The sequence below is a fragment of the Pelophylax lessonae genome, assembly GCF_965119305.1.
Source record: "Pelophylax lessonae genome assembly, chromosome: 1".
Classification (NCBI taxonomy): domain Eukaryota; kingdom Metazoa; phylum Chordata; class Amphibia; order Anura; family Ranidae; genus Pelophylax; species Pelophylax lessonae.
The window spans coordinates 682909868-682921094 of record NC_138768.1 but is presented as its reverse complement, the minus strand read 5'-3'; the positions used below and the strand labels follow the sequence as shown (position 1 = coordinate 682921094).

At 39.7% G+C, this 11227-nt stretch overlaps 1 protein-coding gene across 17 annotated transcripts in view; it reads right to left on the bottom strand.

Annotated features, from left to right (window-relative positions):
* Positions 1 to 2028: 2028 nt before the first annotated feature.
* The window catches only part of RAPGEF2 (Rap guanine nucleotide exchange factor 2), a 455748-nt gene continuing 446549 nt past the window's right edge, over positions 2029 to 11227 (bottom strand). For 12 of the 17 annotated variants that reach the window (XM_082243627.1, XM_082243613.1, XM_082243624.1 and 9 more), the window contains 3 exons: positions 9889 to 10448; positions 7790 to 8110; positions 2029 to 3736 (listed from right to left, as the gene is read on the bottom strand). In XM_082243627.1, the coding sequence (XP_082099753.1) occupies positions 3711 to 3736; positions 7790 to 8110; positions 9889 to 10448 (907 nt within the window). In that variant the 3' untranslated portion in view covers positions 2029 to 3710. The remainder of the gene's footprint in view (positions 3737 to 7789; positions 8111 to 9888; positions 10449 to 11227) is intronic. The other 5 variants (XM_082243622.1, XM_082243625.1, XM_082243617.1 and 2 more) reach the window with 3 other exon arrangements.

Here is an 11227-nt window from a genome sequence, read left to right as displayed (position 1 = left end):
TGTATACAATGAATTAGTCAATGACTGTAGGACAATTCATTAGGAAAAGGGATGCATATTATATATATATATATATATATATATATATATATATATATATATATATATATATATATATAAATAAATGTAGTATATCACTTTATCTAGGTACGGGGACACACGGTGCTACATTTAGAAGCTATTGACACCATCCCCCATTTTAGTTATATGCACAAAATGAAGACATTAAACCCCAGATCACCAATCTGGAGACTGGAGTAGAGGATGTACATGTGTCCCAACACTCAAAACTAAAGTAATATTAAAAATATAAAATGGTCATGGCTATGGCTTATGCCTCATTATTGTTTCTTTGCCATAGCATGGTTACATATTCTTACATGATTTTTGTATCACAATTATACTGTCTTACCCTTGTTCTCTCTGTTGTTAAAAACAAAATAAAGGCATATTGAAAATAAAAATACAAAATGTCTTTTTATTAGCACATAAAATGATTTTTATATTAAAACTTAGTCCATATCTACATGATCGATGTACATGAAAACACAGATATAGAGCCTAGTGGACCAACACATTTCACATAGATCCAAAGTTTCTCCAGGATCCACATGCTCTTAAAATTAAAGATATGGACATATTGTCTAAAAACATTAATTACTGAACAGCCAGCCAATGCATCCAAGGTTTATCAAGTTGTAGAAGATACATGGTGGGTATCTCAGACATTGGCCAGGATAGAAGAAGCTCTAATTTAAATATCCTATGCTGAAAGATGCTCCCATACAGTCAGGGACATTACCTAGTGGCAAAGCAAGAGAAGATGTAAGGGAACCCATAGCAAATTAATAAAGTGTCTCACATCCAGGGCTTTTTTAGCGTGAACGTGGGGGGGGGGGGGGACACAGTTTCGGCACCTCCAGCACTGAATGTATGTAATGGCAAGGGTGTGCTGCAGGGTCTGTTGATGCTAGCTGCTGGGGGGATCTATTGTCACTGGAGGGAATCTATTTTTGCAGGCGGGGGTCTGTTATTTCTGGTGGTAAATCTATTGTTGCTGGGGGTGGGTCTTATGTTGCTGGGAGGGATCTATTGTTGCTGGCAGCTGGAGGGTCAATTGATGCTGGCTGTAGGGGGATGTGTTGTTGCTGCAGAGGGTCTATTTTTGCTGAGGAAGGTATTTTGTTGTAGGTGGTCCTGGGTGAATTTATTGTTGCTGGGGAGGGGGTCTATTGATGCTGGCTGTAGGGGATTTGTTGTTGCTGCAGAGGGTCTATTTTTGCTGAGGAAGGTATTTTGTTGTAGGTGGTCCTGGGTGAATTTATTGTTGCTGGGGAGGGGGTCTACTGATGCTAAGTGCAGGGAGATCTGTTGTTGCTGCCAGGGATCTATTTTACTGCTGTTCTTACTATCATTTACAAGTGCCATACAAATTACTTAGTACCACAAATGTTACATGCTTCTGGGAGTTCCTGCACCTATTCTCTGAGAAAAAAAAAGCCCTGCTCAAATCCCAGGGTATGCAGAAAAAATGACTGGCATGCACCAGCCACCAAACACACCAATTATCTACACCATGTAGATATGGACTTTTAATATGAAAATCATTTTATCTACTACAGTTTGGAGATCCGGGGTCTATTCATTTTTAGTATATCACTTACTTTAGTCCATCTACTGAAAACTTTTTTTTTTTTTTTTTTTATATGGTGGCTGCTGCTGTGGATCCCAATGCATCTTTGTCATCAGCATTACTTGTAGATAAAAAGTGTTGTAAAGTTAGCGGTGAAAGAAAGGCGGTGAAAAAAATTAATGGAGGCTTACAGATCAAATCCTAACTCAGGCTAAAACATTTTTCATTTTCTGAAGACATTTGGAAAGGCGTAGAATCTTGCTCTGGTTTTCACTGGACAGGAAGTGAGTGGAGATCTCTTCGTTGGGACCACAGGCAGCAATACAAACCTGACAGAAGTCCCTTGCCTTTGCCACTTCACAGGAAAAAAACTTGTGAATGAATCAACTTTCAAACTCTGTTATTATATTTATTTATTTTCCAGCTTTATACAAACTGGATGTAGAAGCATAAACATAGTACATTTCTACCATTTTCAACAAAAATATAACCAATATGTACAATTATTGTATTAAAAATACAAAAGGATACAGACTCTACCAATGTCTTTCTAAAAGACATACAGGTACAAGTAGTATCAAAAGCATGATGAAATCAACAGTTAGTTGTACATTCTGCACTTGACATCACAGAGCAAACTGAGGTTAGCGGTCCTATATTCTACCGTTATATGATGCTGAGAACATTTGTGCAATGTGTCACCGAGCTGGGCTTCTGTTTGCTTAGATGCACAAGCTCCATCGCCTACATAAAATTAAAAAAAGCTGGCAAATAAACGTATGTTACATGTAAAATTACATAGGCATAACTGACATTGTGAGGAAGGTAGACAAAAGCCATGGTAACAGGATAAAGATTCATTAAATAAAGCACTGATGTTATTATAAACAGTGAAAAAACACTGCATTCTGTTTCATTGTTTTCTTTAAAGTTGTATACATACATATATATATATGTTTAACCACTGATCAATATGATCAGTTCAGCTCAAATGGAAAAAAAAAAAAATAATATTCATAATAATCCAAGATCACAAGTTCCTCACACAGGAGTTTAACTCAGATTGGCAGCCTTCAGATATCCGGAGTCTGTGCAAAGGGAGTAGATGGCGATCTGAGTCATGGAGGTGTGCAATAGCAGCTGTGAGCAGGTAAATGCTACACATTGGTCTTCTCTACAAGTGCAGTGTCCAACAATGGCCAATCTGACCAGTCCGCCCCCCATCTACATGAATGTGCTGCGTCATTATGGATAGCCTAGAAAAAACATGACTATGGTGGATGAAGAGGTTTCCGTTTTCAGATGAGCAATCAGAGAGTTTGTATTCATAACTACTAATGGCATTTGTTGAGAGTCCCAAGCTGCCATCACTTCAATATAATCCAGTTCTTTTATCAGAATTAAAAATCTCTATATAAACATAAAAATAAATTCATAACTTATGTGTGAAATAACACTGTAAGTATCCTGATGTAACAAATAAGCTCTCTGAGCGCAAAGTGTGCACCTTCTTTACCGCAGAGGACTCCTCGCGCATTAAAGGTATCATAGTGTAACAAACGGGACTGTAAACGAAGCTAAACCATCTCAAGAATCTGTGCACAGAGGCTTATGAAATGCAATCTCAGCTCACGTTAAAAAAGGCTGATAGAAGCACGTGACTAGCTTTGCCTACAACAGCAGACAAAGCCAAGAAAGTGAATAAAAGTTAAAACATATTTAAAAATAAAGACACCCTCAAAGCATGAGAGAGCGTAATCAGGGCCGGGGTCATTGCTGATGTGGTAATTGTGGAGTTTGGAATGATAATGTGCAAGGTCCAGCCAGCTACCGTTTGGTGGAAGCTTCCTGCACGGTTTCAAGCAACACAGCTTTGCCAAGGACAAAAAGTGCCAGAACGATGTTTTCACAGTATTTCACATGCCAGGGAGTGGGACAGAGGGTCTGATGATGCCCAGTGCTGCTTTAAGGCAGAAGAGAAGGAAACAGGTCCACAGGCTCCACAGTCATATGGGATGTCCTTTTGTGCTCTCCTTTCAAGGCGGCTTATTCTTTCACAGGGCACAAGATGTCATCTTCACACCGCAGATACTTGTTCATCATCTGCCAGAATAGAAAATGTAATTAACAAAACAATAAATATTCAGCAACCTACACCTTCACTGTTTATTAATAGTTTCAATAGTAATGTCTGTAGGTTTTGGACTGCATATGTTAACTGTAAAAGTAAACTTGTCTTAGGGCCATGTCACACTAATGATCCTGGCAGATATAACAACTCACTAGCAACAGGATGACTATTGAAGAGCAAAGTTCCATGTGTTGCTCCTTCACTGTCTGAATGAGCGAAGCGTTGTTCCCGCATTGACAGAAATGATACAAAACATCATTATTTGCTAATTTATTTATCATCTAGAAAGGGAGCATCACGTGGCATCAGGTGAGCATTTATTTTACTCACACAGCAAAACTAACTGTTGGGTTGTTGACAGGGCTTCTAGTGAAATATGGGGCTAACAAGGATGATGAAATGTACAAAAGTCATCTTCTGTGAATGTTTTAATGCTATGGTAATTTTTATAAAGGGATTTCTTGGCAAAAAACATTAATGTAGTGAATCCCATAGAAAGCTATTACAGATCAGTTGTCACTGGCGGGATCAATCTTCCTGTATTGCTCTACTGTACTAATAAAACATTTTCAAACACATAAATGTCGCGGTGCACGATGTGTCAATGCAAGTCACCTCCAGGTCGCCCCAAAGTAGTACAGGACCCTTTTTCTAAGTTGGAGCGACTTGTGTCGCTCCTATTAGAACGGGTCCTGTACTATTCAATGGCGAGCGACCCACCGCGACTTGTCAGGCGACCAAGTCGCCTGACAAGTCGCGCTCGTGTGAATGGACTCTTAGTATTTGTCATGAATTAAATAGCAACATTCTGACAGTTCATTTTTTTCATTATGTTTTGATAAACTGGGGATAGCATGGCAAAAAATACCACAGTGCCCCCTGCTCTATGCATCAGGTGTCACCAGGAGTTCAAAGAACGCACACAGAGAGCATTCTTTTATTTATTAGTTAATAGCAATAATGTCAGACCAGCATAACATGGTCAGCAACAGATTAAAAGGTACATTTGTAGTGGCAAGAAGGGTGGGCCTTAAAGCAGAACTAAATCCATCAATCCTTTTTATTCACATAAGCGGATATTTTAGCCTCTGTTTGAACTGTAGCTGGGATAGTGTTGCACATGTGATCAGTTATAAAACCAACCATTTGGTGGCTTGACAGTTCAGTTGAAAGCACAAGCACTTGCCTTGAACCTAACTGTTCCGGTAAACAGTTAAATCAATGGGTTTAGATCTGCTTTAAGATCCACACACGTGTTCATAGTGGCCAAGGTTTCTGTGCTGGGATTGCACTCAAAGCACATTGACTCAGCTGTCACAGACAACTTCTCTGTTTTTGATTGGGAATTGGTGGGACAGGTTCCTGATCATGTGACTACTGCGACAGCCAATCACGGTGATCATGTAATTGGGAAATCTGTCCCACCTTCTGGCATTATGATCTGAATAAAAGGTTGCCAGGAGGGGGTAGGAAAGAGTTAAAGCAGTATTCAAAACAATTACCCCAAAACTTTTTTCTAAGTTCAGCTAGGCAAAGATGGTGCAATTTTCTTTCCTGCAACTTGGGGAGCCGTCTCTGCCAGTAGAAGACACATTGATTATTGCTAGCAGCAGGTGGCAATAATCCCATGAAAAATCTGACAGACTGGTTGTTCCCAAGTTTATCGATCGATCAACTTGTGTACAATCAGCCTGCCCATTCATGGCTTAGAATCTTAGTGGTCCCTGCTGATTTGGCGGAGTTTCATAATATCTATCGCTGGTTTTATCCTATAGTTGTATTAAAAGAAAAATACAGAAAGTAAAATTGAGTTAAGGTTTCCCCCTTAGTTTCAGTCTATTATACAGATTGTATGTTCAAGATATTAATATTTTAGGTTGGATTGATTAGGATGGCAGCACTTAATAGCAATAAAGGATTTAAATAAAGACACTTTACTGCAATGAAAAATAATCTAATGTAAAAATGCTGGAGTAACACTTCATTAAGATGCTGCTGAGGTTTACTCTTAACATAGATTTCCGTCATATTAGTGGCTCAAAATAGTGCTGGGGTTGTATGTACATCCTAAATGAGAGCAGCCTGCGTCTGACTACCCTCATGCATGTGTTGTCACTCTGTACCAAGCATGTACAGGTCCCCCACAACCAGTGACGAAACAATGTGTTCCACGCATATGCACTAATGTTGTATATGATTCCTATGCGGGCGCAGTGCATTATACCTCCATTGTTCTCGATGCTTCCACCCTCTGACACAGTAATGTACTTTCACTTCCACACATGATTTCACCGCCATTTTTCTATCACTACAATATTGCCAAGCGCCCTTCTATAATCAATCATCTGTGCCTGCACACTTCTTTACTACTTTTCTCACACCACCTTCTATACCTGTACCTCCCTTTGTCTCCCTCCCCCCACCAGATCTGCACTGACTGCTTCGACCAAAGCACCTATAAAATGCCTCTTACAACTGCATCTGTTTTATTTTTAGTGTTCAGCATGTAGGTTGAATGAAAAAAAATGTGTATACACCAGATTAACACCACCACAACTGCAGGCTCGGCCTTCACCCCATACCTTTAAAAACTGCCCCCAACATGGCACTTGCATCCCCTCACCCCTTTTCATCTCATTACTACGACTGCACGCTACATCCCCTTACCTTACTGTACCTGCACTACCACTCTCATCAAGCCTACGGAGACTCCCCTTTCATTTTGAGTCTGCAGGACACACCACTCAATACCCACCGCTGAACCTCATCTTCCCCCCTAATTTATCCACAAACCCTGCAACCCTCTCATTTCCTCACCACACCAACCTTGCCTGTTCTGAAATGGGCACTCTTTTGCTAGTGTATTCATTAAAAAAAAATTAGCATGTATTTTATGAAATTATGTTTTATAAAGTTATAGTTTCACACAAAGGTTTGTGTGTGGATTTTAGTGTTATAGTTCACACAAAGGTGTACTTTTATGAACGGGTGAATTTTTTTCTCTGTTGGCTTCTCTACAGTTCTCCGGGGAAAATGATCACATCTGGCACCCTTTTTATGAATCGGAGAACTTCACTTCGCCCAGGGTGATCAGAGGAGAACGGTTTTCTCAGAGATCTGTGTAGAAGTCAATGGGGAGTCTGTAATCTCGTGAGACAAAGCGAGATTACCGTAGTATGAAAATCCCTGGCGCGCTTTAACAAGCAGTGATAAATTATCACTGCTGAGTACACGAGGTTAATAAATAATAGTCCCCTTACATAAATATATATATATACACTGAATACACACACACACATACATTGTATATATATACACATTAAATATATATCTACATGTATGTGTGTGTATATATATATATATATATACATGTATATATATATACATAAATATGGCAGGGGGACATGATTACTGTGTTGGGGGGTCTGAACGAGGAAGAAGGAAGTCCATAATCTTCCTTTTTCCCCCTCAGTTCTCCCCCGATTCTGTCTTCACTCCCCGCTTCACAAGCTCCAGGCTGGTGAACCCGGGAGTGTGAATTCTGACCTAGATCGCCAGTGAAGTGCGGGGATCGCAGCTTCATAGCCTGGCTGTTTCTGTGTCTGTCAATGACAGATTCCCGTGTGAAGAGATGATCAGCGGAGAACATGTTCTCCCCCGATCATTTCTGTTTAATAAACTGAGAATGATCGAAAAAGAGCTGTGATCAGCAGGATCACTGGTCATCTCCGTTTCATAAAAGGACACCAAAATATTTTTTGTGAGGTTATGTAGTGTGAACCAGTCGGGCACTGCTGAAGTTTACCAACAATCCAATATGTTTTAATCTGGGCCAATTAGCTAACAGGTGCCCCAGGAACTAGTGAGCTAAAATATAAAAATAAAAAATGGTGTTACCCTCTGTGCCATACATTGTGATGAGGTCTAAGAATCACACAAGTGGTATAAGAAAATTACAAGTATTTTGACTAGGGTTCTGATTTAGTAATTCATTTTAGAAGATTAAGTTCATTTAAGGCACTTACCATCATCTTTTGTAACCCCTTGTGCCTGATATATAGCTAGTCGTGGGTCTGCCTCATTTGGTTTATGCCACTGTGGCTTGTTAACGGTCTTGCTAGAAGGCTGACTGTGTGATGGTGGAGATGTTGCAGGTGCTCCTTCACTGTCACTCCTTCGAGCCATCATCCTGGACCGCTGCAGCGCTACGTTGTAATCTGGAGGCTTTCTGGATAATTGTGGGTGTCCTTCTGCAAAATCTGCTATAGGAATTCCTACATAACCAGGCGGTGTTGGTGGTGGTTCTCGATACCGGCCTTCTTTCCGTGCTGTGGTAACACAATACACTACCATAAGAGACAATTATTGTCACAACAGAAACGTAACATAAAAAAATAAACACAAAATAAATACAAATACATTTAAAACAAAAGCAAATGATAAAACACTCACAAATGTAGAGTAGCACTAAAAAAAAAAAAGACTGGTTTATTCTTTTTAATATATAATTAATAACTATTTTAGGAAAAGTAAGTGTTCATAGTCTTGAATGGGACGCCAACACCAAAGAACCTAGTGGTGAAGCCCAAGTCTATAGGGATTCACTGTGCAGCTATGGCCAGAGCTAGGGGAGATTTTGCACAGAGGTGGTCTCCAAGGTCATAGAGAAGTAAAAAAGCATCTTGGAGGGGGTCTTAATTAGATCAGATTAGAGGGAAAAACTGAACTTGCCCTTAAAGAGATACATTCTGAATTTTATAACAATGAAACCTTATCTCTTTGAGAATTATCTTTGTCCTGTTATTGACTTGTATTCTCTCATTTTCAGTGAACTGGCTGTGAAGCAAGTCACTGATTCTGAACTCAGTGGCTGGCTGAAAGCCCTACAAAAGCTTTATAATTTGCCTCTATTTAGTGCTAAAAACAAACAACCAGTTTGCTGATCAACAGTTTCAGTAGCCTTGAAAGAGCTAGTGATTTCAGAACAGAGACGAGGCAGGGGATAAGAGCTTTTGTGGGGGGCTTCGACCGACAGAAAGGTGACACAAACGAAGAAAGGGAGAGAATACAGGGACAAACACCAATAAGCACTACAAAAAATTAACCCAAGATGATTAAGGTTCCATCGTGTAGCGAGTAATTATTACTGCCCCTGTTATAAACAAAACAGGGACTCAGAATTCCTGCAAATTCAGATGTAATAAGTGGAAAGGTTTCTGTGAAAATGATTTCCAAGCCACCTGGACAAACATATTTTGTCCATGTTGCATTAACAACAAATGCATGTTCTGTATGTTTTTGAATTCTTACATTTTACCATGTGTAAATAGCATAAAGATGCATGTATGTCAACCCAGTCTAAATAACAGTAAAAGAACATTAACTCTGCTACTGTTCAATGTTACATTCCACTGGCATTTACAAATCTATAAACTATAGTTCTTAATGATGTTCCCCTAATTCCTAAAACTGTCTGATAGCTGTGAGCAATGTTTTATACACATAAATCCTTAATGCTCTTTTAAAGGGAGCAGAGAAACGACAGTTATTCTGCTTTCTCTTTCAAATGTTCAGTAATGAAGGGCTGGTATATAGGCACACAGATAATCCCTCTAACAACCAGGAAGTTCCATTAAATTTAACGCATGATCCATGCAGGAAAAGTGCCTTCACCAGCTCTCAGGGAAATACATTATAAAAAGGTAATGAGGGTTTGTTACTCAAACTAGTTCCCTATCACCCCAACATCCACAAGATTCCCAATCTAAGAAAGACATATTATTAATAATGAATAAAGACATATTATTAATAATGTGATTTCACAAACAAGGTAATGAAAGGTACGCACATTCTGTATAAGCTCTACTTTATGATGGAATATACTATTTTACATATTTAAAATAAAATCAGATCTAGGGTCCACCCTGATTCCCTATAATTTGGACTAGAAGACCTCAGCCCAAAACTGACTTTACAGTTTTGCATGGAATTCTCCTTTAACATGTGTAAATCAACACCAGAATACAAAGCAAAACACTAAACTGCCACCTAAAATCCTAAGGTGAAAGCCCAATATAAAGGCATGTAATGAGTATGACACAACTAGAAAATAAGCTGTTCTTACCAATAAGACCCTTTGAGGAAGCTGCTGTCACAGCTATGTGTGTGGGCACAGGTAGAGGCTTTGTCTCTTCTGCAGTTTGTGAGGATATGCTGCTTGTTTCTGCTTCAAGAGCAACGTCTTTTCCCCCTCGTCGCTTAATGGTGCCAGTGTCCCCCTCAGAGTCCTCACCCCAGTAGCCAGTGGAAGATGCCCAGCTTGCTCTGGACTGTGCTTGTTCTAAAGCTTCTCTTCCTTGATTGTGTCTGCCATGCTTTGTGCTATGATCAGAAAATATTAAATGGTCTATATGACTTCCTGACGGCCAGTAACCTGCCCCATCTGATGTGCTGTCAAAATGAACATGGCCAAATGGCAGAGTCTCCCAACTCCTCTGATGTGGTATAGTTTGTATGTTGTCATGGGAGCCACTTGAACAAGAGGTCCAGCTACCTCGTCCGCTGTCTGCAGCATCCAGTGAAGCTCTATCACCCTGATCCTGGGACAATTCTTCCATGCTGGGAGATGACAAAACCGTTCCACTCGCGTACAAGCCTCTATTCTCCACCAAATGTGCATAGTGCCTAGAAGTGTATTAAGAAAATACGAATAAGCAAACCATAATGGCTACATTTAATAGTTCATTGATGCAAATTCCACACAAACACAAATGGACTAATTTCATTAAATTATTAGCCAACAAAATAGTGCAATGAGACAAAGCAAAATGAAGCATTCTGTAGGACTCTATAGAAATCCATCAATCAATAGAAAACCATCTGGGATTAGATCGTCTTCAGAAAAGTGAATTCTGATTGGCTGCTTTGAGTTATTGCTCTTTGCAATTGAAATTTTGCTTTGTATTGCTTATAAAATAAATCCAAAGATGTTTTAGACCTCCCTTACACCTGTGGTTTTGGGGGATGGGAGCAGCAAAGGTGGAATGCATAAGCCCTGAAAATGAGCTGCCTGAACCAACCAACTAGTTATGGTTGAAGAGGAAGCGGATAACCTTTCTTTGAAAAAGAGGATGAAAAGGGGATCAGTTTTTTGGTAAAAAAAAGGTGTAGCAACTAGGAAAACCATAACTGATTTAACTAAATTCAGACAATAGAATGCAATCTCCTTGCCATGCTTTGGGGCAGGATAGCTGCAATATCCTCATTAGCAGGATAGGGGTAATATCCTCATTAAGGTGAAAGGAAGAAAACAGGGGAGGATAGAAGGCAGGTCTGGATCCCTGGATCACGTTATCTCTATTTACGGTAAGAAGAGATCCTTTATAAGAAAGAGCAGCTAACTTCGAGGCATGCCAGGTGGAGGTAATGACCACCAAAAAAGGCCACTTTACTGGTGAGATCCT